General features: G+C 42.3%; 1 protein-coding gene across 1 annotated transcript in view; it reads left to right on the top strand.

The window, feature by feature from the left end:
- The window catches only part of TCERG1L (transcription elongation regulator 1 like), a 233,753-nt gene that overhangs the window by 190,616 nt on the left and 16,081 nt on the right, over positions 1 to 27,056 (top strand). The window contains exons 7-8 of the mRNA XM_025206707.1: positions 5,687 to 5,841; positions 18,221 to 18,290. Coding sequence (XP_025062492.1) covers positions 5,687 to 5,841; positions 18,221 to 18,290 — 225 coding nt within the window. The remainder of the gene's footprint in view (positions 1 to 5,686; positions 5,842 to 18,220; positions 18,291 to 27,056) is intronic.

Below are 27,056 nucleotides of genomic sequence, written 5' to 3'. Positions count from 1 at the left end.
AAACCTGATGACATTCAATACTGATAAATGCAAGGTACTCTACCTCGGGGGGGAAAAAAAGTGCAGCATACTTACAGGCTTGGCAGTGCTACGCTTGCTAGCACCACTGCTGAAAGAGACTTGGGGGTCATGATTGACCACAAGATGAACATGAGCCACCAATGTGATGTTGCAGCTGCTAAAGCAAACAAAACCCTGGCTCGCCCACACGGATAAGGATCATAGGGTAGTGGTTGGAGGGCCAGAATCTTTGGTATCCTCTCTGCTATGTCCTTGATGTGGGCTCCTGGGAAGTAGCAGACCTCCCGGGCTAGGGGGTCAGGGCAACAGATTGCTCCCTCAGTCCCCCTCAGGAGGGAGTCTCCCACAATGACCACTTTGCGTTTCATCTTAGGGAGAGTAGGGGTGGGTAATCCTCCCTTGCCTGGATGAGCTGGCAGCTCTGGAAGGCTTAAGTGGGGCTGCAAGAGGTCTGTATCTGTTGCAGAGTCCCAGAGGGGAGGGGACCTTGGTATGGTGGGCCTTGGGGCCCTTGACCACCTTGGTCACACCTCTGGCTGGACAGTACAGAAGATTCCCAAGTTCTCCCTTGTCCTAGGAGGTGATCTTGGTCTACCCTCTGCCTCCAGCGGGTAAAGCGCCTGGCAGTAGGAGTCGGTCTCCTACTCACAATCCCTGATGGCACGCAGTCTTTGGACTGCAGCCTGTAGCTCGTATATCTGGCGCTCCAGAGACTCCAAAGTGGAGCAAACCTCACAAGGGAAGGTGGCCCTGCTCCTGGTCCCAAGAGCCTGGAAATGTGCCAGGCAGCCAGAGGCTCCATCTGCATGGAGCCAGGAACCATGGATTCTGTCCAGGTGGAGGCCTCTGAGGTGCCAGAGGGGGAGGCCGCAGACTCCAAGGGGACCCTTGGGGTGCAGCATGTGCCCATCCACATCATGTCACTGGTAGGCCAGCTACTTATGGTACTGCCTACCTGAGGGGGCTCACTGGCAGGGCCGTGGGCCCTCCCGCTCACCCTCCTGCACAAACTCCCATGCTAACTCATGCACTGGGCCCAGAAGCATGCCTGTTTGCATGGCCTGTTTGCGTGACCTGTTTGCATGGCTCTGGTTGTGCAGCTCTCTGGGGGGATGGACAAAGTAGGAGCTGGGGCATGACCCTCCTCAGCTCCACTCAGCTGCCTCCTTGCTGGCTATGGCCCTCCCACCATGAGCCCCTGCTTACCTGCAGGCAGGCCGGGACTCATCAGGGGTCCTGGGGTCTCTCCTGGGGGTTCCCTGGGCTCACAGAGCCTCAGCAGGCTTTCACCCGCACATCTCGCACTGGAGACAGGACCTGAGTATGGCTTCTGCCATTGCCGGGCCCTTTTTAAACTACACGGATGTGCAGAAGGGCTGGCTGGTGCCACACTGCTATCGGAGGGCTAAGGGGGTACCTTCCCCCCACTGAAGGAGGGGACAGGTAAGTGCCCCCAAACCTGTCCCATGTGCTAGCAGCCCAGTTATGCAGCTCCCTGGGGGGATTGGGCCAACAAGGAGCTGAGGTGGGGTGTGACCCTCCTTGGCTGCACTCAGCTACCTCCCTGCTGGCTATGTCCCTCCCACCACGGGCCTCTGCTTACCTGCAGGCAGGCTGGGGCTCATCGGGGGTCCCTAGGCTCATGGGGGCACAGCAGGCTTTCACCCATGCATCTCGCACCAGAGCCAGGACCTGAGATATAAGTTCTGTCCTTGCCACCATGCAGTTGCAGAAGCCCGTGCAGCAGAAGATGGTAACCACCTTCTGCAGTACCTGCATCTCATCTTCAGACAAGGTGGATGAAGCGGTTGTTCAAGACACCCTGGATGACCAGGCACACCTCCTGGATGGCCTCTCCAGCTGTGGTGCTGTCCATTTCGAACTGGTTGGCAAGGCAGTAACTGATGGAGGTGGGCATGGATGGGACAGCCAGCTGGTGGCTTGTGTGCTTGAGGGCACATGCCACGATGAGCTGCTGCCTCATCAGGTCCAGGTGGGCATACGTGATGTCCGTAGCCTCTGGTGAGTCAAGCAAGCTGACCAGCAAGACCCGCCACAGCTTCTGAGTCTCCCTGCTTGGGTGTGGGTGATGAGATTCCATGGCAGGGTGAGGGCAAAATGGGATGCAAAGACGTGCAAGTCATGATGGAGAGGGGTGTGGGGGAGGGTCCGCAGTGATGCAACAGGTGGTTGAGGGTATGGTGGCCCATGCCCAGCAACCAATCAGGGGTAATTTGTAAGATCAGCTTTGGTCAGGAGTCTTCAGCAGCCAAGGGAGGCCATGGGGCATGCTGGGAAGTGCGCAAGAGCACCCCTACTTGCTGGCCTTGGGCAGTGCAGGCAGGCTCCAAGTTGCTCTGCCCACCTAATGCTGAATATCTCTTTAGATCACTCCCACTCTAACTTGGAGAGCTTTGAGTAAAGCACCATACAGCGGTTCTGCCTTAGGCTTTTGGAAGATTCCTACTTAGCCAAAGGCATTTACCTACCTCAGGCAATTTGAGCATCTAATTGTTCTCCATTGATCAGGGAAAATCACATACCAAGAAGACCAGGACATTAATTCTTAAGCAGAATGAATTAGTGATTTTAACAATTTCAGATCTTATTAGTGCTTCCTGGCATCAAGCTCATGAGTATGTGTTATAAAATTAATTCATATATTTTAAAGACAAAAATAATTAATAATCATAAATATTTGTTAGCCTAACTCCTATATAAGTAAACTATTTAAGGTCATTCTACCTACTTTTCATTGTTTTAATCACAGGAGACATTCTAACTAGAAAACCTGGCATCATTTGCATTTTCAATTTGATCACTGTGACTGAAAAAAAATACCGTATTTCCCCCTTTGGGTAACTGAAACTTTTATTATGCCAAAGGGAGACAGATGACACGATGTGGGGGAAGGGATAGTAATTTTAAATTAAATGTCAAATTGGATTAGTTATGGAAAAATGAAAAGACAGCATGAGGGAGCTGCCATTTGGATCCATTTTAACATCCCTCTAGAGGTATTTGCTTGGTCTTCTAATCAGAGGTGGAAATGTGCCATTTCTATTTTAGCAATCACCTTGTTTTTATTAGATAAGTGCCTGGGCTCCAGGTGGTCTAGCAGGAAAACTTCAAATAACTAATACATTTTCTCCCTCAGATGTGGTATCAAACCACCCATCATGACAGAAACTGTATATCATAGACTGGAGACTAGGTGAGAGTGATAATATGTTGAAATGTTCACTATTAAATAGCTACATCAAAATCTTTCTGAAAACAGTCTTGTTCTTCCCTCTTGGCCAGAGGGGCTAATTTTTGATTAGCCATCAGAAGAAACAAAGAATATGCATGTTCAAAAGCTAGTCAGATGTTCCACCAAATATTAATTTAGATAGTCCAGTGTATGGTTGTATAATGGTGACAGTAATAGTAAATTGGCATCCTGCCATAAACTTTATCACGTAGTCCATGTAGTACTCCTGTTGGGTCAAATTCTATTAAATGCTAATTGTGCTGCCTTGCCATTTAAAACCGTTTACAGTTGAGGGTTATTAGCATTTTGCTGAAGGCATTCAGCACCACACAGGTTTGGGTCCATTATCATACTATAATCCAAAAATTTAGCTATGGAGAAAACGTTAACCCTTTAAAATTAATCAGTAAAATGCTGATACCCTCTTTTCACTCTAATAATGGACTCTTAACATGCTTGTAATATTTTTGCTAGTTTAGCTCCTTGTTTTTTAAATGTTCCATTAACTTTGTCCTAATTTGTTTTGTCCCAGTGAGTTATGGTTAACGGTACATTTACTTATTTTTTAACAGTTTGGGTGCATCTACATGTGCTCTCTGTTATAGAGTAAACTCCTTAGCTCCTCAGTAAAACATCACAGTGTACACATGCACCAGTATTAGGATGCAGTAATTAACTCCATGGTAAGATAGTTCTGTCCCTGACAGTTAGGGACAGTACAGTCTTCCTGAGGAGTACTTTACTGCACTGAAATGCATGTGTAAATGCTGACCATGAACATACATTGCACCTGGTTAACCCAGCCAGCCAGGGGCTTGCTCCACCCCAGGTCAAATTACTGCTGGGTGCATGTCCTGGGCACACATGTAGATGCTGTGCCCATGAGCAGTTGATTCAAGCTCAAATTGCTCCAGAGTTCATTGTGTTGCCTTAATTTTATGTGTAGATGTACTCTTTGTGTCTGATAGACCTGAGAATTGGGACAAAGTAAGGTTTTCTTTTTTTAATCATTACCTCACAGGATGGCTTTCTGAGAAGCTATTTTCTGCCCTAAAGCAGTTGTATGTCACAATAACGTGAAAGTTTAGCTCAGAGGCTACAAGAGACTTATATTAGGGATGACTCTAATTGAAAATAAGCTGAGTTTTTCCACAGATCCCATCTCTGACTTCCACCTTGGGAGTGCCTGCATTAACTGCACATGATTTACATGCTTAACATGTACTATTTGCTTAATTACTTATATCTTGCACAGAACTGTTCCTGGCACTATAAAGATATACAATCTGCCTTTGGGCTATTCCAGAGATCGTATATTTTCTATTAGAAGGATGGGCAGGGATCAGTGATGCTATTTTGCTACAAACTTCAAATTATCTGACTATCATGCTTTTCATTGGTATAGCATTTTTCACACTCTAACCCTTTTATACCGAATAGATTTATTTTAAAGCATGTCTTTTTTCCCAATTGTGTTCCCTCTTGCCATTATGAGCTTTCAAGTACCGTAGAGGTTGCATTAATAAAAATGTTCTGCTTCTAGAAAACCCAAATCTGACCTTTTGGTGTGTTTTAAAATAATAGTGCATATGTGTTGTATGGAATGTTCTTAAACTGAGACAAAGTGCAGAATCAGTGCATGTACTAGATTTCTATTTAAACATATATTTTATTAAGTGCAACTTAGTTTGTCTGATAATATATCATTAAAATAGAATTATTTTTAAAAGAATATTTTTCTGTTTTTTAAAAGTTATACAAGAAATAAAGATGATGTCATGCCAACTTTAACATTTTAAATATACAAGGAATTCTGTTTTTGTAGCAGTCACAATTTGGTTACGTTACATATATGATTCAAATCTGATTAAATTGACTTTATATTAAACCATTATTTTCTCTGTAGCATGGAACCCACTAGAGTATGGCTGTGATCCAAGACTGGGGAAACCAAATTATATCTTGGCTAGGCCTTCTACCTCAGAGACAGCCCCTGGAAGTTTCTGTGACTATCTTTTACCAAAAGGCTCCTATTGTAGCAGGGTTTTGAGTAGTCACTGGCTATGTAAAATAACTCTCAAATTCTGCAGCTCACCACCTGCACAGATGCATCTTCAAAATGTGCAATATAAATCCTTACCACTGTTTCAGTTGTTGCTAGCATCCCAGTTTTCATTCTTGCTTTATTCCTTTTGTTGGAACTATTACTTATCTGTTTGGTCTGTTCTGACCACTGTTAAATACATTTTTGTTTTTTGAGGAGAAATGACCTGTGTCCAGAAGCCTTGTCAGCCTCAGGTGCATTCTACTTTGCAGAGTAAAAACTATGGAAATACTGAGTTCACTATGAGTTTAATATCTTGCCTCTAATGTATGTAAGATTATCTAAGTATAGTTTGTTAATTAAAATAGGTGTGTAGTCTGGACTGGAGATGACCGAGTCTTCTTCTTCAACCCTACAATGCAGCTGTCAGTATGGGAGAAACCAGTGGATCTAAAGAATCGTGGCGATATTAATAGAATTATTGAAGATCCACCTCATAAACGCAAACTGGAAACTTCAGCAAGTAACTAATGCTGTGATTATTCACATCTATTTAAATTCAAATCCTAAATGAAACTTTATGTACGTTATGAAATGTATTCAGTGAAAATTTGGTAACTAATCAGAATGATATTTCCTGTGGGATTTTGTGTAAAGCATTGCATTGACAGTGATATTGCTTACAAAAGAAATGTAGTTGCATTGAAATTCTAACATTGGAATTGGGGCTAAGTCTCTATTCTGAAGATGTAGGTGGCTTCTTATGTTGAATGAATCTTTGGTTTACATAGTAGACCTTGGAAGACCTTACACACTAATATTTACAAGACATAGATTAGGAATGCATTCACATAGCATGCTTTATCCAAGTGTACTGTAATAAATGATTATTTAACCCAGCTGCAGGAAAAGATTTCCAAAAATAAATCTCAGAGTAGTGCTGAAAGATTTGGCAGAAATGTAGATGCTTCAATCCAACCATGAGTTTGCCAATCAGCCTTCAAGCCCTGTAGATTTCTGAAAGATATTTTTGGCACTAGCTGAAGAGAGAACTTGCTGATTTGCAGCAATAAGTTGTTCAACTGTTGTTTAAAAGAAGACCATTTCTCATCAGAGAACCAAAGTTTGCCATCTGGTCCTCCACAAGGAAAGCCAGTTGGATGAGCCAGTTTCCTCAGCTTTATTTCCTCCTTCTTGCCCATTTCAACCCAGTTCTTTCAATTGCCCTGTCTGCAGCTTCAGCTTCTAATCTATGAACCTTTTTTAAGCTGCTTGCAGTGCTGATTACTTACACAAGTAGTTGCACATGAAACTGGTTATGCAAGATTGTACTCACCAGTAGGAATGAGGATTGTGTTGCTGGGCCCCAAGAGCTTGTCTGTATTGCTGCAACAGCTGATCCCAATGAGTGTGGAGCTGAGTATGCCCAACCCACTGGTACCTGCTGATGCACTCCAGATCTGAAAGTTAGCCAGTGAGGCTGCTCTGGGCTCATCCCCTGATGCCAATCTTAGGTCCTTTAGAGAGCAAAGCCTTGTGGGGGCAAACCAAGAGAAACCTCCTTGGTCACTTTCCAGGTCTATAGCATGCTTGCTAGTATATACTGCTGCCGAAGTTGAGATAAGCCTTAAATCTGCCTATTACCTAAAAAATATTTGCCAGCTGATGTCTGCCCCCCGCAAGACTATTACTTGATGCTACTCCATTTAGTTTTGCTTCTTGATCTGTATTATAACCTCTGGCAGCATCACTTGTTGGGGAGTTGTGCTCGTATGTTTCCTTCGTTTTCTTCCTTCACAGGCCTCGAATGTTTCCTTCTTTTTTCTCCTCTCCCCATCTTTTTATGTATCTTATTTTTCTTATTTTTAGGGTCTTTTCTGATTGAATGGACAACTACAGGCAAAATCAAGTTCTGTCCAGACATTAGCACTAAGTGAACAATTATAATTCTGATTTTGTCAGGGAAATGTCAACATGAACACAAGGTCCTTGAGAATGCTATTCATTTTCATTAACTGTATGTATTTAGGGATAGTCACCTCTAGCACATACGGATTAAGTATTGTACTTCACAGGCTAGTTACACAAGACAAACTTTGCCAGCCCATGCCTTTTCTTTAATTCTGGAGGCCAGAAAAAAGACAGAAAAAGTCAACTAAATCATTCCATTTTAAAAATGAAATATTTTATAATAACAACACTAACCCCAAATAGTTCTTACGAAGTTACCTAAAGTAATATTTATTTTATAGCTGTGCTGAAAAGGGAGAATAGTAATCTTTAAGGGACATAATGTATGCCTTTGATCTACAAACACAGTTCCCAGTGAACAACCACTGAATACAGGTTTTGTGCCTGGTCTTCAGGATAAGAACAGTTAGTCTGGAAAATAGATCTAAAAATGTTATAACCAGATTTTATGCTGTTTCCAATATAAAGGTTTTATTGAAGAAATGCCAGAGATTGATTTTATGATGTGCATCTATACAATAATTAGCATAATTTACAGGATGGGATTCTTACTGATTTTTCAATGTAAGTTTCAGTTTTAAAAGAGGCTTGGACCCTTCTATATATACAGTGTCCAGTGACTCCAAGAATAATTTTTTTTAAGTTCCTGTTCAGAAACACAGTGTAATGTTTTTGTTTAGCAAGAGGCATTCTAAATGATTAATTAATAACTGGGAAGGTAGATATAATAACTGAGACAAAACTGAAGGCCCATTATTCACATTCTGTGATTAATTCCCAAAAAAGGACTAGTGCTAAGGCAGTTCTTAATATGTTCTATTTAAGAATTTTCTTTTTTGTTGTGTCTTCCATTTTTTATCTTATACTGTGTGCACCTAGTGTGTTGAGTTCTTCTGGAGAGTTATAGGTAAATTTTAACTGTCATTAATGATCTGCAGATCTTATGGATTCAAACAGCATTTGTGGTTGCTCAGTATTTTAGAAAATTGAGTTGTAATTAATAAATATGATCAGATGAGGTCAAAGAAATTATTTGTTACCATACTCTTTAGTTTGTATTTTTGAGTAAATAAAACAAATAAGCTGCTTGTTTGCAACAGTGGTTGCCAAATGTATATGATTTAGTTGCTGTTGTTGAGTTTTAATTAGAATTTTTAAATCAAAAGTGCAAAGCATATGAGCAAGGATAATTATTATCTGAATGTTATAGGTCATCTGCACATCACTCCACTGAAAGATCAAGTGCATTTATAACTCAGGCATGACAGAAAGATTGTTCATTTCTCCATTATTCAACCTTTTCAAAAGAATATGTTCTTAGAGGAATTATGAAGGTATCAAGATTCTTTACTAATAGGTTCACACTGGCCCATTTCTTGCAGTCAGAAAGCAAGCAAAGCTTCCATTTTTTCTGAAATCAATGCTAGAGTTTGGAATAAAGACTTGGTAAGGAATATGTGTTTTAATTCAATTCATATTGCTGTTTTGAGATTGAGGATATCCTTCTTCCACTATGCTCTACCAGCTTCTTACCACTGAAACGCCAGAGACTTGAATGGAGTTGTTTCAGCAACAAAGTAGTATAGCAGATGGAGAATCTAGCACTATATCAACTTAGGGAGCTAAGTTATCTGTCTTAGCTACATAGGGGTGTTCAAAGTGGACCCTATTTGATTTGGATTCAGATTTGGGCTGAATCAGAGACAGTGATTCAATTAATTGATTAAGATCACTGTTCCTGATTTGATTCAGTCAAATCCAAATCTGAAGATTCGATGCTGATTCAGAGAATCAGTGATTCAGACACAGGCACAGCTTTAAAAGTTATTTCTACATACCTCGGGGTACCAGATATGGCTCGTAATTGCTGCAGTGCTGGGGCAGATGGAGCATCCCACAGGAGTGTGGAGGGACCCTCCATGTACTCGGCAGTGATCCCAGAAGTGGACCGGAAGTACTTCTAGTCCACTTCCGGGTCTGCTGGTGAACGTGTTGGGGGCCCCTGGTGCTTCCCCCTAGCTCAGTAATTGGCTGCAAGGGGACCCTGGGTGCTCCCCCAGACCCAGGAGGCACCAGTCGCCAAGGCGGAGGGATGCAGGGGGGGGCCCAGCGCACTGTTTGGTAGGACCCAGAAGTGGACCGGAAGTGCTTCTTGTTCACTTCCGGGTCTGCTGCTGAGTGTGCAGGGGAAGCCCCCCATGCTTTTGTGGGACACTCTATGTCCCCCAGCATCACAGCATTCATGAGCCCCTGCTACCTAGAGGTATGTAAAAAAAACAAAAACATTTAAAGCTGTCTCTATGTCCAAATCTCTGAATCTTTCTGAATCTCTCCAAATCAATTCAGAAGTTTCCAATTTGATTTGGAGAGATTAAAGGGTCTCCTGAATCGATTCAGATTCAGAGATTCAGCCACTAAATCGGGCCGAATCTCTGCCAAATCGAATCACGGGCTGAAGCTTTGCATGGCCCTACTACTTAGGCATCTAATAACAGAAAGTATAGCCATCTTGCACTGAAGAGCAACTTTCCCAGAGAAGAAGGTTTATATTCTTTCCCACCCATTTTATTTCATTAGAGCCTGCTGACATTGCAGTGTCAAAATGTAACTCATTTTGATCATTGTTCTATTTCTTACTTCTCTGTGCCTTACTGTGATCATCAGATACTAACCATCACTTTCTCCTTTCATAGATTTCTCAGGATTCTGCTATTTTATTGCTAAGAACAGTAGTGCTTCATCTATTAAAATTACTCTCAACTCATGCAACTATAGGCACAGAAGTATATGTCCAGTGGGATTTGTATGTCCAAAGTCATGAAATCATGCAGGCCATTAGATTATATAAATGCATTACAGGAAATGAAACTACAGATCACCCGGTGGGGCTCCAGGAAAGGTTACAGAACTTCTGAGCCAATTACACTTTTGAAAGGGATGTATCAGATAGACATTGGCTGTTTGAAGAATCTAATATTTGATCTAAGATTCTGATTTGAATCATATAGAATTATAAAAATTGGGGTTGCAAAGGACCTCAGGAGGTCATCTAGTCCAGCCTCCTGCTTAAAGCAGGACCAGTCTCAACTATATCATCCCAGCCAAGGCTTTGTCTAGCTAGGTCATAAAAACCTTCAAGGATGGAGATTCCACCATCTCTCTGGGTAACCTGCCCCAGTACTTTACTACCCTCCTAGTGAGAAAGTTCTTACTAATATTTAACCTAAATTTCCCTTACTGCAACTTGAGACCGTTGCTCCTTTTTCTGTCATCTGCCACCACTTAGAATAGTCTTTTTCCATTGTCTTTAAACAACCCTTCAAGTGGTTAAAGAATGTTATCAAATCCTACTCAGTCTTCTTATTTCCAGACTAAATAAGCCCAGTTTCTTCAGCTTCTCCTCAGAAGTCATGGATTCCATCCCCCTAACCATTTTCATTGCATTCTTCTGGACTCTCTCCAATTTTTCCCCATCCTTTCTGTTGTGACGGGCTCAAAACTGGTCACAGTACTCCAGATGTGGCCTCACCAGTGCCGAAGAAAAGGGAAGAATCACTTCCCTTGATCTTGCACAGTTGATCCTACTAATGCAGCCCAGTATACTATTAGCCTTCTTGGCAGCAAGGGCACACTGTTGGCTTATATTCAGCTTATTGTCCACTGTAACCCCCAGGCCCCTTTCTGCAGTGCTGCTTCTTAGCCAGTCCATCCCCAGCCTTACTGGTGCATAGGATTGTTCAGTCCTAAGTGCAGGAGTTTGCACTTGTCCCTGTTGCACCTTGTGACAGGGCACCTTTGGTGCCTGCTACTTTAAGGGCAAAAAACAGGCAACAGCCAAGTGTCTGATGAGGGCAGCCATTTTGGACCCAGGGATATAAGCTAGGCTGCAGTTTACTGCAAGAGGAAGGAGGTAACATCAGGCTGAGAGGCTGCTCTGGCCATAGTCAGGAGGTAAGGGCAGGGTCTATGGAGTGGAGGTGACCCCTTGTCCTAGGTAAGATGTAAAACTGTGCCCTGCTGGGAAAGGGTGGTCTGGTGGGAGCCCCCAGGAAATGCCAGGCCACTTACCTCCCCAATGAAAGGTGGGTTGGGATGCCTTAAAACCCTAGCCCCACATCCCTGGTGGTGTTCTAATGAGCAAGGGGAGCCCAGGGCTCATTAAAGGAACCCTGAGACAGAGCTCAGGCAAAAGGAGGGACCTGGGACCATGATCAGGTGGCAAGGGAAAGTTGGCGGGTGCGAGTCAGACCCTGAGTGAGAGGACTGATGAGTAAGAGAGACCCTGAGTCAAAGGGGTGATGAAAAGAGCAGCCCCATGAGTATGGATGAGTGCAGAGGCCCAATGGGGGCATAGTGGTCTGGCGAGGGGCTAGGAGCAAAATAGGCCTACAGTCATAGAATTGCTCAGTTAACTCTCAGGTGAGGGTAGCAGGAGACACCCAACAGACTGCACTGGGGCTGACCGAGGAGAGGAGAGCTAAGCCCAAAGCTGGGTGAGGCTGGGTGGGATGAGTGTGGCCCCTGAGAGAGTTCCATATGAAAGATGCTGGGTGAGAACCAGCAGAGTGAGTGGGACCCCAGTGAGAGATGGGTAGTGTGTGAATGACCCTCTGGGGCTGTAGAAAAGAGATACAACTGTGTGTCCAGTTTGCTTCAGCCATAGGCCAGAGAAGTAACACTAGAGTAACATCTGCGAGGCATGGGATCCATGTAGGGGAGGTCAGAGCGAGTATTAGGCCCTTGTCAGCAGAGTGAGTAATGGGTAGCCTCCCGCCTTAGTAACTACTCTCATTTTTTTTCCATAAATGTGTGGCAGGTGAGCAAAGCAGGTGGTTACCCCAGGAGCAGGGCAGCTGGCAAAGACCTGACGAGGAGACCACCCTGTTACACACACCATGAGGTTTCTTTTGTCTCCAATTTGTCTAGGTCTCTCTGAATCCTAGCCAGACCCTGCAGCATATCTACTACTCCCCCCAGCTTGTTGTCATTTGCAAACATACTGAGGGTACACTCCATCTCATCTTCCAGATGGTTGATGAAAATATTGAACATGCAAGCCCCAGAACCAACCCCTGGGGCAATCCATTTGATACTGGTTGCCAACTAGACATTGAGCCATTGATTACTAGCTTTTGAGCCCAATGGTCCAGCCAGTTTTCTATCCAACTTACAGTCTATTCATCAAATCGGGACTTCCTTAGCTTGCTTGCAAGAATGTTGTGGGAGACCAGATCAAAAGTTTTGCTTAAGTCGACTTCCACTGCACTCCCTGCATCCACAGATCCAGTCATCTTGTCAAAGAAAGCAATCAGGTTGATCGGGCATGACTTGCTCTTGGTAATCCATGCTGACTGTTCCTAATCACCTTCTTCTCTCCAAGCGCTTAGAAATGGATTCCTTGAGTAACTGCTCCATGATTTTTTCCAGGGACTGAGGTGAGGCTGACTGGTCTATTGTTTCCTGGATTCTCCTTCTTCTTTTTCTTAAAGATGAGCTCTATAATTTCCCTTTTCCAATCATCCAGGACCACTCTCAATCACTGTAAGTTTTAAAAGAGCCAGTGAAGCCAGTGGTTCTGCAATCACATCAGCAAGCTCCCTCAGCACCCTTGGGTGCGTCGCATCCAGCCCCAGGAGCCTGTATATGTCTAACTTTTCTAAATAGTTCCTAACCACTGTTGGCTGTTCACCTCCTCCCCAGACTGTGCTGCCAGGTGCCAGGTGCCAGGCCTGTGCGAAGTGGCTAATATTCGCTTCAGATACAGATTTGGCCAGTTCATGGGACAGTGATTTGATTCAGTGATTTGAATCACTGTGCTGAATTGATTCAGCTGAATCTGATTTAGTGATTCTCTGCCAAACTGACCGAATCTCCAAATCAAACAGGACCCATTCCCCGCCCAGTCCCACTGTCCTGGCTCTTTAAAAAAGAAAAAAAAAGAAAAGCCCTGCACTCACTGGATACTGCCAGGTGTGGGGGGTTGATCCCCGCTGCTCCCCACTGCCCTGTGTTGCGTTGTGGGGGGGCTCTGCCATGAGGCCCCAGAAGCCCCAACAGCCGCTGCAGCAGGCAGTGAGTGTGGTTTGTTTGTTTGTTTTAAGTGCGGGGATGCTGGGGCTAGGCGGGGCTGCCATTGATGGGGCTGGGAGAGCGGTGGGGGTCAGGGAGCACTCCTGGGGGAGGCTGGAGGAGCAGGCAGGGGATGGAGCCTGGCAGGGGTCCCCCCCATGGTCCCTTCCCCCCTCCCTCGGCCCCCCCCGCACTTACTGGCACGGAGTCTGGGTCCAGCTCCCTGCAGCAGTGAGTGGGGACTGCCCAAATCTACGAATCTCTCCAAATCTTTTCCAAATTGATTCGGAGAGCTTAAAATCTATTTGGACCTTTTTATTGGTCTTCTAACTCAATTCAGATTTGGAGATTCAGCTGTTGAATCAGGCCAAATTTCCTCTGAATCAAATTGGCACCTGAACCTTTGCACAGCCCTAAGGTGCAGTAATCTGGGAGCTGACCTTGCCTGTGAAGACTGAGATGAAAAAGGCATTTAGTACTTTGGCCTTTTCTGCATTATCTGTCACTAGTTTGCCTCCCCCATTCAGCAACCCACACATTCCCTGATCTTCCTCCTGTTGTTGACATACTTGTAAAAACCCTTCTTGTTACCCTATATGTCCCTTGTTAGCTACAACTCCAATTGCACTTTGACTTTCCTGATTTCATCTCTGCAAGCCTCATTAATACTATTATATCCCTCCCTAGTTGTTTGTCCACGCCTCCACTTATATGCTTCTTTTGTGTTTTAGCTCATTGAAGAGTTCCCTGCTAAGCCAAGCTGTTTTTCTACCATACTTGCTAGTCTTCCTGTGCATCAGGATGGTTTATTCCTGCACCCTTAGTAAGGTTTCTTTACCGCACAACCAGCTCTTCAATGCACCAAATGCACTATATTCATTCCCCTCCCTTCACCGCCCAACCTGTCTCACCCACCGACTCCTCAGTTTACATCTTCACTAACTGCCTTTGTTGCATGTATACCAGCCTCTGGCTTTTTTACTATTCATTCCATCCAGAAAGAGCGTGCACCAACTGCAGATGCTTCCTCAGCCTGTGGAAGGGTATTTATAAACAAAACCTTGCAAAGAAGAATTTTTCCAACTATTTGAGTCGGGCTAATAAAATGTATCAGTTTTACCCAAAGAACTTTGTCTACCTATGTCCTTAGACCAACACAGCTACAACCTATACCCCTGTAACATGGGAAGTATTAAATAGATATTTACACCCCGTCACATAAATATACTGTTGCATTTATTTATAATTTATTTTTCTAATAGTATCACAAATGAATAGCCACTTCCTATGTCGTTACTGGGAATCTTTAACTAATTAACACTAGTGTAGTTAGTGTAGTTTAACTCTTGTAAAGAATTAATCAACTAATTAAAGTTGTTTGACAGTTCATCAGATGTGATATGGAATGCCTTTTCATGAATACACAGAGAGGTTAAACTCAAGTAATATACTTTTTAAAGTTTTAAATCCTTCACTAGATTGTTGTCCACTAGGCAGTCAGAATATCCATACAAATGGATCCAACAACAGTACAGTGTTTTCAACATGATTTTTGAGGGAGATCTTGAATCTATTTTATCTTAATTCTCAGAATATCCAACTGAATTAAAATCGTAAAAGGTATAAAATTTACTGAATGTAAACATACTCAGGTAAATCCTCAGGCAAGTAGTCAACAGTAAGGAAAGCATCATCCAGCCCTGTTCTGTTAAGCAAGGTCTAATTTTGTGGATGTAAGTCTAAGTTGAGGCCCTGAATCAGCCCATGGAAATAAGAATACTGATTGATTTTCATTTTGTATTATTTCTTTTTTTTAAAATCTAGTAGCCATACAGAATGTTTTATAAACTTACAGGTTGAATACCAATATCACAGTTACATGTAACAAAGGATGGCCTTCTTTTGAGAATGAAATGGAGTGTTTATATCTTTTCTCAGTAGATATTTTAAGTTAAACCTTGCATACTTTCAGAAAATCACTCATTCATTGTCATTGATGCATATTTTTTGGCCCTGCTGAGATATAGAATCAAAGAATCTTACTAGTACCATCTAGACTTCTAATCTTGCCACTTGCTTTTCCTGGTTCTTTGTTCAAGAAACATTTTCTCACATTGAGACAAATAACTGTCAAGTGTATCACAGAGTATATCTCCTAGTCAACTTTGAGAGAGCTATCTATGGTGTAATAAAGTGCTTTACAGATGATCAGTTTTAGATGCCCGCTAACTTGTTGAAGCTTAACTCAGATAAGACTCAATTGATTTTTATTTCAGCTTGCTGCCTGCTGAGCATGGTTTTTTTACTACTTCCGCCATTTTGTAAAAGTAGGACTGTACTTGCCCAATCAGCCCTGAAACTCAGGTCATTTTTAACCTGAATTGTCTTTCAGAACAGCATCAAGTACTCTGCATTGAAAGTTTTCATACTGCTATCTTAAGAGTTTATTAAAGTTATGATCATTGCTGTCTCATCAGGGTGAATAGCTCCTGATTAATGACTTTATAATGTCAAGACTAGATTACCATCCTCTATCTTCTAGGACTTCAAATTATTTCTGTGTAGGTTTTTCTATAGAATAATTAATAGCTGTGGAGAACTGGCAGACTATACTGTATAGCTAGTGAAAACACAAGTTCATTAGTATGTTCAAAATGCACTGATTCATTATCATAATTTTATAAAGCAAACTGGGTTTTTGGTTGCCATTAACTTCTACTTACCCTCAATGCATACCATGTTAAAAGAGAGTTAAATCATTTTAATTTGGTGTATAGTTCCTTCTTTATGATATGTTCTCTGCTGCTACCTTTAATCTTCAGCTATTGTGATATTTCATCGCAGAGTTTTTTTAGCTGTTACATTCCCCCCCCCCCATTATTCTCTTTTCTGTATTGATGTTGGACTATTATTTCTTAATATAAATATTATACACTTTGCTGAAATATCATTAATTCATGATTCCTTAAAGCAAGGGGCAAAAAGAATCTAAGACCATATTCTCCACCCTTTGAATGAAATGGCCAAAATCTCTTTGGTTTCAATGAAAAGAGAATTGGACCTTCAGTGTATGTTAAGTATTTAGTAAAAGCACTAGGGAATTTAAAACAACTTAATAATACATATTTGCATTAATACCAGTATGCATGGTCTTTAGGACCAAGGACAGACATTACACATAAACCGGTTTAAGTGATCAGAAGCTGGTTTAAACCTGTAACAGAACAGATGTTCAGTGCACATAAACCAGTTTGAAAATGGCTGAAACTGGTTTGAGATAAACCTGGTTGAGTGTATTATCAGACTTAACTGATTTGGCTCAAACTGGTGTATGCAATGTCAGTCCCAGACCCCTTGCTGGTTTAAGATAAATCAGACTCCCCCAGCATCCTGACATGTTCTCTGGGCTAGGCAGTATGCTCTGCTCCACAGCAGGGCTGGCCCCTCCCCTCTGCTCACTGACTGCAGCTCCAGATACTTGCAAGCTGCTTCCTGCCTCCCCTCCCCACTCACTGCTAAGCAGGAATTCCCCCTTCCCCTCTGCCTTATTGAGGAGGTGTCTGTATTAGCTAGCAGACCACATGCTGTCTACAGTCCCTGCTTAATCAACAGGTAGAATCAACAGGCAGAATCAATGGGAAGCTGGTAATGTCCCTCTGTTGTTTTCTTAATGCGGTGATACACACTGAGTTAGGGGTGATAAACACTGTTATCAGTTCCCTGCTTGGCTAATCAGAGCATCCTACCAGGGCCTGGCCATGCCTTCCCTCAGCTCAGTACTGTGGAAGGAAGGGAGGGTTTCTTTAGCCCCACATCGGCTTCTAGCCTGAGCCATTGTAGGCATGTGCCTGCATTTCTGGGATTTCTGTCTGGTTACAAAACTGATTTCGCCTAGCCATGTTAAACTAACCTGCAAAAGTTGAATCAATTCAGGCTCAGGGTTTTTGAATATCTGTCCCTAGCCTAGAAGTGAAATTCTGATTCCATTAAAATCAATTAGAATATTGCAATGGATTGCAAATGGGGCAGGGTTTCATGGGTTTACATAAGGTACTGACTCCTTCCATCTCTCTTACCTCTGAAAATCTGTTTTTACTTCAACCATGTTTAAATGCTTAGAACACTGAAAATCAAACTAGGCATTAAACTGAAGTGAATGCTAACAGCAGTTCATTTTTATTCAGTGCTGTTATGTTGAAAATTGTATTTTGTATACATGGAAATATCATGAAATACTTCAAAATTGCATATATAGGTGTCCTCTTCATAAACTTCTCTTTATGATTAATAAACTCATCTTATACTTCTATATGGAAGTGTCCAAGCCAAATAGGAGTGATATATTTTCTTTTTTGTTACATTGTGAGTTTAGGGATCCGTACTATCTGGATAACTTTGCTTCCATTCATATACAGTGTGTCAGATTTAATAAGTAAGCAACATTACATTTTAATATTATAGGAATGAGAAACACAAAAAGAAGAAAAACAGTTCCAAATACAAGTGAGCTGTCTAAAATCAGTCAGCTTGTCAAGACTGAAATAATAATCCTCCACAAGCATCTTTATGGCCATATTTTCCATTTTTTATCAATCAGATGTGAAAGAGTGACAGTAAAATGTAGAAAAAAAATCACATCACAAATTTACAATGAGCACCCCTTCAAGCCCCCAAAATGTTAGTTTTTATCACTTTAAGCTTTGAAGAGAACACTTGTAAGTATATTTTAATACAAAAATAGTAGAGATTAGTATTTTATGCAGGAATCAGTGCAAAAAGACAAGTGAAACAGGAGTTTGGTGTTTTTTATTTCTATTTAAATAGTCTAAATGTCTACTAATTTTAATTTATGTCTTTTTTAGCAGATAAGAGTGATAGTTCTTGTCCAGAGGATGTAAATGATGAGCACAGCACCAAAATCAAGAGAAATAAGTAAGTATTACTGTCTCTTACTTCACATGTGGCATAGCAAAAATCCACTACAGATGAGGCACTAAGAAACTAATTTGCTCTTCATTGCATAGCTATTTTCATGAATGAATTGTGACAGCAGTCCTTAAGATATTTATTCATTAGTCTGACCTCTTTGCACTTCAAAATACCCATTTCCTATAGACCTCAGCTATGCTTTTTCACTGTAGATTAGTTATTGCAAAAGAAATGAATGATGAAATTAAACTTAGAGAAACTTTATTAATAGTAAGTAAATTGGGTGAAATCATTGACTTAATTGAAATCAAATAGGACTTTTGCCATTGACTTTCATGGGATCAGGATTTCAGTCATTTTTTTCTGCTGCTATAATGGGCAATACTCCACTGAATTTAATGGAACTACTAATGTTCACACCAACAGTTGGCCTTTAATTGTTGGTGATTTCAAAGTGCTTCTGCTGTCGTTTAGATTTCTCCTTTGATATGAATCTCTTCCAATATTTATCTGAATCTCTCTTAACCAGATAGGAAGAAAAACACTTACACAGAAAAAATAATGGGAAACATCTCCACCTTAGGAGAGGGTCTAGGGAAAGGCCTTCTTGACTCACCCTTGCCATGAAGTATTGGTGATTTTAAATATAATCTTGGCTATGATACAATATTGGCAATATAAGATCTGTCTGTAAAATAGGTCTGTATACAGTACTTACCAGGTGATATACATGGAGGAATGCTGAAATTTAAAGAGATACAGATACTGCATTTCCAAAATAGATACTGTACTGTAGAACTGAGTCTCTTTTCCACTACTCTGCCCTACTACTATAACTTATTGATATAACTGGCATTCCTCATCATTTATATCAATGTGAGAGGAAGATATGATGTTATGAATGAAATCCAGCCATTAATTAAGCCAATTAAAATGTTTCTATTTATTCAGTGACTTAATCCTATATGTAGAAATATATAGTTTCAATATCTGAGGGAGATTTTATTTTAAGACTTTGTTGTAAATATGCAAATCTCAAACCTATACCTAAACTAAGAGATCCAAAATTCCAGACAGTGGAATTCCTCTTTCTTAGTAAATTCCAGAAAAATTAGCTTTATTCAATTTCAGAAAACTGATAATATAAAGCTTACTACTCAGAATGTCAGTAGGTCAAACAGTGGCTCCTTCTATAGCCTACTTGTGAATAGAGATTATTGTCCCAGGATGGTTAGATTTCCATGACTTATTCATCTTTGAAAAGGTTAACACCAGGTCTTTTGTGTTTTCTTATCTTCTTTACATTCAAAGGAACACTGTCAAAACTGATAAACCCTACATTTGACCTATCGTCCTTCTTTTTCTTATAACTTATTTGCAAAGTCTGTGAAAACCATCTTTCCTTTTTTCTTAAAACAAGCATGTGACTACCATTCAGGTTAAAGCAGTCAAAACCAACTCTACACTGGGGTCCACAGTCCATAATTACAGCATAGTTCTCTCCATGTAGTTAACTCAATGGTTCTCAACTATTTCAGATGGCATGCTGGGGCAGTGTGAGTGCTCAGGCACATGGTTAGCAGCCCAGTGGTTACAGCTTTGAGGCCATAGCAGAAGTGTTCATGGCAAAGTCTGTCAGATTCCAACAAATCTATGAATTCTGCTAAATACCTTGTCACAAGGACATGAGAAGGGAAGGGACCATTTTAGATGCAGGGTATCACTCCATAACTTTTTTGATTTTGGTGTCATCCCCATTGAAAATCATTGTTCTGCTACGCCATCTTATGTCAGTGGTTCTCAGTGGGGCGCTGCTGCTATTGTCACCATCAGGTAAAAATGCCCAGCACATTTCATGCACAAGCAGATTGAAAAGAGTTGTGACATATACATATTCTCCTACCTCCATTAGGGTTATCTGATAAGCATAAAGAAGGCAGGAGAGCTTACTTTTGGCACAGCCCTTTCTGGCATTGTCTCCCCATGCTCCTCCCAGAAACAGGTATTCCAGGGACAGTTCCACTTGACCTGAATACCTCTGTTTCTGTCAAGAGAGGGGAGCTCCTGCCTTCTTTAGCTTATCATCTAATCCTAATAGAGGCAGGAGTGTGTGCTTGGGCCACAACCCTTCCCAGTCTAGCTGTGCATCAGGCACATGGCAGCGGTGGGTGGTGGCAGTGGCTGTAGATCCCACACTTATTCTGTAGCACCCCAGAAAAGGTCTGGTGGCACCCCATTTGAGAACCACTTAATTAACTAGGGTAGTTGACTTGCCCTGCTTGCATAAATATGGATTCTGTAGTGAAATCTGGTCCTTCCTCATCTCAGCCCTCATTGCAGAGACAGTGTTGAACTATATGAACCATCAGCTATCTGTGCCACAAATGAATTGCACCCATAGCAAGCGCACCTACATGAGATGTTTACTGCAGAGCTTCCTAATTAGCTCCTCAGTAAAGTCTCAATGTCTACATGTGTGGCTCTATTAAGCCACAGGAAACTAATTAACTCTGCTGCATGTTAGTTCTTGTAAATGCAAATACTGTCCTGCAGCGGTATTCTTTAGTGCGCAGCAATGCACATGTAGACGCTGACGGGGCTGGCTGGAGCATGAGAGTGCTTTAGTATGGGGTTGACTGCCAGCTAGCCCCACACTGGAGCACTTTTGTGCCCCAGCCAGCCCCTTCACAGCATGTTGAACCAGGTGGAAGCAATTTCAGGCTGGCAGGCTGACCCCTGGGGCTCCCTGTCAGCCAGGGCTTCTGTGACCCAGCTCAACATGCTGTGGTCCTGGGCACATGTGAAGACGCAGCACAATGTGCACTGGGGTTTATTCATTCGCATTAATTTCATGTGTAGACATGCCCAGTGAGTAGTATTTGAAGGACAGAAAATAACCCTTTTTCATCTTTCCTTCGAGAATATTTTAATGCACAAGCAGGAGGCTGCTGTCAGGGTTAGATGTATGTAGCAGGAGACGAGAAAACAGGACATAGCAAATGTATATTAAATGCTGTCAATACAATATGCTAAATTTTGAAGTTTGATATCAAGACATTTTTTTCTTTTGCTTAAAAATAAAACTGGAACAAATAATACAATATAAACTTTTACAATACTTTAAGAAAACTTTTAAGTCTGAGGGACCCTTGCCCCCAAATTAACTTATTTTTAAAATTTCCTTTTTTTTTTAGTACTTAAAAAGAATTAAAATTTCCCTCCTAATTAGGAGGAATCAAATCCTAGTTGCTTTCTACACAGAAATAGTCTTATCAAGTGTTCCTTCCACGTAGTCCCAGCCTCACAAAATAACTGCTGCAATGAATAAGTTTGTGTATCTGCAAGCAACAGCATGCTCAGCAGTTAGAATCACTGAACCTGATACCAGCAGCATTTGGAACTGAAACGCTGTTTCTTTAGAGTGCTGGGTTTCATATGCCAGCATGCTCATGTACATATTTCCAGCTGAGACCAGAACTGATTTAAAATCTGTGATACATAGCAGTACTTAGTAACAAAGACTGCTCAGTGACTTGCATGCAACACTCCTACGCAACAGAGGTATCCTAGAAAGAAGCAACACTAGGTTGTATTCTGAAGGAGATTGAATACATCCCACTTTTCGTGCTCAGAAGGACAAACACCTTTATTATAGTTAATATATTCACCATCACTTTCCCCTATGGAGACATCCAGCTCTGCTAATTCTTAGATATTGGATCCTCCTTACTTGCTTTGAATTTAGTGCCATCAGGAATTCCAGTCAACATTCATCTGTCCCATTCAAGGGATGAGGCAAAAGAGTTCCTCATTTATACTGTTCAACCACATAAAGGCCAGGTGATGAGCACTCCTAGCACTCCAATCATGTAACTGGGCTAAACTGAATATATTATAGTCTTCTACAAAATCTCAAGGATTGAAGGTCATGGCACATGTCATTTGTAGCAAGTATCAGATTTAACTGTCTTCTTTATAGCCTGAGAATACTGCAATATATTATTTTTACAGTGCATAGAAATATGCTAGCTGCCTTACAGGAAGCATACATTAGTGTTCTCAGCTGTGAAGCTAGAAGGGAGATAACTTCAAAGCAACCAGCGGCAGGTCTGTAATTCTCAATCTACTTCTCCATTAGATCCAGTCCAGGCATAATTTACAGAAGCCTCTGGGCTGCCCTAAATACACAAGCTGGTTCTAAATTCACAAGCTCTTATATTGTTAGAAATACCTTTTCTATTGATTTTTATGACATCATCAATTTTATCTGTGATAAGAGCAGAAATCCATCATTTGGGTTTTCCATTTGTGTGCTTGTCTCTTTTGGAAAACCTGTCATATTCCTCACTGTGATCAGGATCTCAAGCTCCCCCTGCTCTGTCAAGTTGAAAGCTGGATACCCACAGACCTGCAGACAGCTGTGTAACTGTGGCACCAAGGGGAGTCAATCTATTTCCCCCTATGCCACAACTTCAAATCCATAGGCCTCAGTCCTATATGTGGGATTGTGGGTATGGACTCTGCAAGTGCTGCAAGTAGGAATCAATCAGGAGCCAGGGGCATCCTAGCCATGGGACAGCCCCGGTGTTCAAAAATATATAGTTTTTAGAACAGCTCCCCATGGCTCCTTCCAACCTAGCATTTTTAAATGCCTTTCCCCACAGCTCCCTAATGGGGCACATTGCAACATGTTCCTCCAAATGCCCATTTTCAGCATCGGGACTGGGGCTGTCCTGATCCTGATGCCAAGCCCTGTCCCAATGAGGACAGGCAACTAATCGTCAGACTTGGGATGGGCATGCTATAAGTTTAATTATGGTGCTATAAAAACAGGCCACAGAGATGTCCTATGTATTTTAGCGGACAAGGTTCTTTAGGTAAATCTGATACCTTTTATTAAACCAACTCAAATAGTTGGAAAAATTAGTAAGCTTTCTTAGCAAGCTTTCAGGAGCAAACACCCTTTGATAGGCTGAGGAGGCATCTGCAGATGGTCTGTGCTCTTTGTGAATGAACTTCACTTCATCAATTTACTAAATACAAAAAATCATGGACTAAATATAGACATTGGATTTATGACACATGATAACCTGCCCAACATCTGACTCCCCAGGTAAACTCTCCACTTTTTGCCAGCTATTCTCATTCCCTTCTTCCCACCCTCCTGTGTCTCTTCCTTTGACTACAGCTACATTCATTCCCCTTTTCCGTGCCCCGCTCCCCTGTCTCTCATCTACTGACCACCTCAATTTACATTTTAACTGACTGGCTTTCTTGCATACCTACTGGCCTCTGGCTGCTTTCCCACTCCAACCAGGAAGAGCACAGACCATCAGCAGATGCTTCCTTAGCCTGATGAAGGGTGTTTGTGCCCAAAAGCTTGCTAAGAATTTTTCAAACTATTTGAGTTGGTCTAATAAAAGATATCAGATTGACCCAAAGAACCTTGTCTGCCTGTGTCTTTAGGCCAACACTGCTACAAACTACACCCCTTCCACGTATTTTGCTACTTTCTGGCACATAAATCAGTTGAACATGTAGCACTGTTACATTTATGGTGCACGTAATCTTAATTGCCTTATAAATTAAAATATTCTAGGGACCTTAGAATCATAAAACATAGAAACAATAGGGCTGGAACAGATCTCAGGAGGTCCTCTGGATAGTCCAACTCCCTGCAAAAGGCAGAATCATCCCTAAATGTTTCCTAATAAACCAATGATGGACATGTTATGACTTCTTTAGGTAATCTCTCTAGTACTTAATGATTCTCATAGTTAGAAAGTTATTTCTAATCTTGTCATATCAACCATGCACACAGAGAACATTCAAACCTCTGTATATCATGCTTTCTGTGCCTGTAATAATTTTTATTGCTGTCCTCTGGACTCCCTCCAATCTGTCCACATCTTTATTGAAATGTTGAGCCCAAAACCAGACACAGTGGCCCTGGTAAGGCCTCACTAATGCTAAATAGAGTAGAAGAATGGCATCCTGTGACTTGCGTGCAATACCCCTGTTAATATACTCTTGTGGCTTATAGTCACCTTCCAATCCACTATGACCCCCTGGTCTTTTTCTGTAATATTTCAACCTAGCCAATTACTGCCCACTATGAATTTGTAAAAAATAAACTTATTTAGCAAAATTCTGTTGTTCCTTGGACATGGAATAAATTGACACACAATATGCTTGATGATAATGTTAAGAATCACTTTCATCAAAGTTCAGCCATAACTCATATTACTTAAAACACAAGAAGCACTCGTGGTGCTCTGGCCAGGTGCTAGAAGACTGGAAGAAGGACAATGTGGTCCCCATTTTCAAAAAAGGGAGGAGGGAGGATAGATAACCAGGCAACTATAGGCCCGTTAGTCTTACTTTGGTCCTGGGGAAGCTCTTTGAGAAAATTATCCAGGAGCAAATCTGTGAGGGGCCATCACGGGTGATGATGCTCAAGGGCAACCAGCATGGGTTCATTAGGGGCAGGTCCTGTCAAACCAACCTGATTGCCTTCTACAATCAGATCACAGAATCATTGGACGCAGGTGTTGCGGTAGATGTAGTCTTTTGGACTTCAGGAAGGCCTTTGACACCGTCTCTCACCCCATTCTCATTAAAAAGCTAGGCAACTATGGCATTGATGCCTACACAGTCAGATGGGTCACAAATTGGCTAGGGGGCTGCACCCAGAGAGAGGTGGTGGATGGGTCATATTCCACCTGGAGGGATGTGAGCAGTGGAGTCCCCCAGGGCTCAGTCCTTGGGCCCGCACTGTTCAATTTCTTTATTAGTGACTTTGACGAGGGGGTGAATAGCACCCTGTTCAAATTCGCTGATGACACCAAGATTTGGGGTGAGGTGGGCATACTAGAAGGGAGGGACAGGATACAACTGGACCTGGACAGGTTACAGGGGTGGGCAAATGTGAATAGGATAGGATTCAAAGTGACAAGTGCAGGGTACTGCACTTGAGCAGAAAGAACCAGCAGCATACCTATAGGCTGGGGAACTTCCTTCTCGAAAGCACAGAGGCAGAAAGAGATCTTGGAGTCATTATTGATTCTAAAATGATCATGGTCCACCAATGTGAGGACACGGTCAGTAAGGCTAACCACACCTTGTCACGTATCCACAGATGCATCATGAGCAGGTCCAAGGAGGTGATCCTCCCCCTCTATGTGACACTGGTCAGGCCGTAGTTGAAGTACTGCATCCAGTTCTGGGCACTGCACTGCAGGAGGGATGTGGCCAGCATTGAGAGGGTCCAGAGGAGGGCCACTTGCATGATCAGGGGTCAGCAGAGCAGACCCTACAAAGAGAGGCTAAGGGACCTGAACAGGGCTATGAAGAGAGGCTAAGGGACCTGTACAGCCTCCACAAGAGAAGGCTGAGAGGAGATCTAGCGGCCATCTATAAACTTACCAGGGAGGACTAGAAGGGAATGGGTGAGACCATGTTCCCCCGAGCACCTCCTGGAGTAACAAGGAATAATGGCCACAAGTTGATTGAGAGTAGGTTCAGACTAGACATCCGGAGGCACTACTTCACAGTCAGGGCAGCCAGGATCTGGAACCAGCTTCCTAGGGAAGTGGTGCTGGCTCTTACCTTAGGGTTTTTTAAAAAGAGGCTTGATAATTACCTAGCTGGGTTTACATGAGCTTAAATTTGCCAGGGGTCATATGACCCCAGTATTCATTCCTGCCCAGGGCAGGGGGTCAGACTTGATGATCTGCTCAGGTCCCTTCCGACCCTACATCTATGAATGTATGAACCTATGAATCTATAAGACAGGAGAAGATTGCAGCAGCAGCAGCCTCCTCTCATCTGGCACACAGATCCGGGGGCTTGCATGCCTGGGAGGAGTCTGGCACAGGTCTGCAGCCGTCCCAGGTGTGTGGGCCCCTGGATCTGCACACCGGATGAGAGGAGGTTGCTGCTGCTGCCTGAGACCAGCTGAAGCCAACTAAGCCCGGCTTTAAAACTCGAAATGTTTCAAGTGCCCTTGTTTTGTTTTGAAGTCTTTTGTTTAATTTCAATTTTGCTGTTTTGAGCTCGAAACACATTGAAACAGCTTCGAAATGAAACATCCAGCAAAATTTTGCACAGCCCTAGTCTATATATAGTCCATGATTTTTTGTATCCAGGAGGTTGACGAAGTGAAGTTTGTAGGATCCTCTGTGAAAAGTGTTTTGTAAATTCCCTTTGAGGATTAGAACTAAGAGATTGAGAGAGAATTTTTTTTTGTGAGAAATGTGCCCCCACAGGTAATTGGGTATTCTTGTCTTTGATAGATTTCCAGTGTGAATTCATTCTGATGCACAGTCGTTGTTTGGTCTCTCCTATGTATTTTCCATCAGGGCATTTGGTGCATTGGATAAGATATATTGGATTTCTAGAGGTGCAGCTCTAAGATCCAGAAATTCTGATGACTCTGTTGTGGGGTGTAATAATTGTGGGGGTAGTGGAGATGTGTTGGCAGGTTTTACATTTCTTGTCATGGCATGATCTGGATCCATTTGGTGTGTTTTGGGCCAAAGGAAATTTCTTTATGGTAATGAGGCTAGCAAGGTTTGGTGCCTGTTTGAAGACTAGGATGGGTGGTTTTGGGAAGATCTCTTTAAGAATTGGGTTTTTTCTAGTGTGAGTTGCAATTATATGAGGATTTTCTATATTAGTTTGAGGGAGGAGTGATATGTCATAACCAGTGGTGTCTGATTTGTGGGGGTTTTCCTTCTGTACTGTATCAGTTCTTCACATGGTATCTAG

Source organism: Alligator sinensis, unplaced genomic scaffold, assembly GCF_000455745.1.
Source record: "Alligator sinensis unplaced genomic scaffold, ASM45574v1 scaffold1055_1, whole genome shotgun sequence".
NCBI classification, from domain to species: Eukaryota; Metazoa; Chordata; order Crocodylia; family Alligatoridae; genus Alligator; species Alligator sinensis.
The sequence above is the reverse complement of the archived record's forward strand: the minus strand, read 5'-3'. Positions and strand labels throughout refer to the sequence as shown.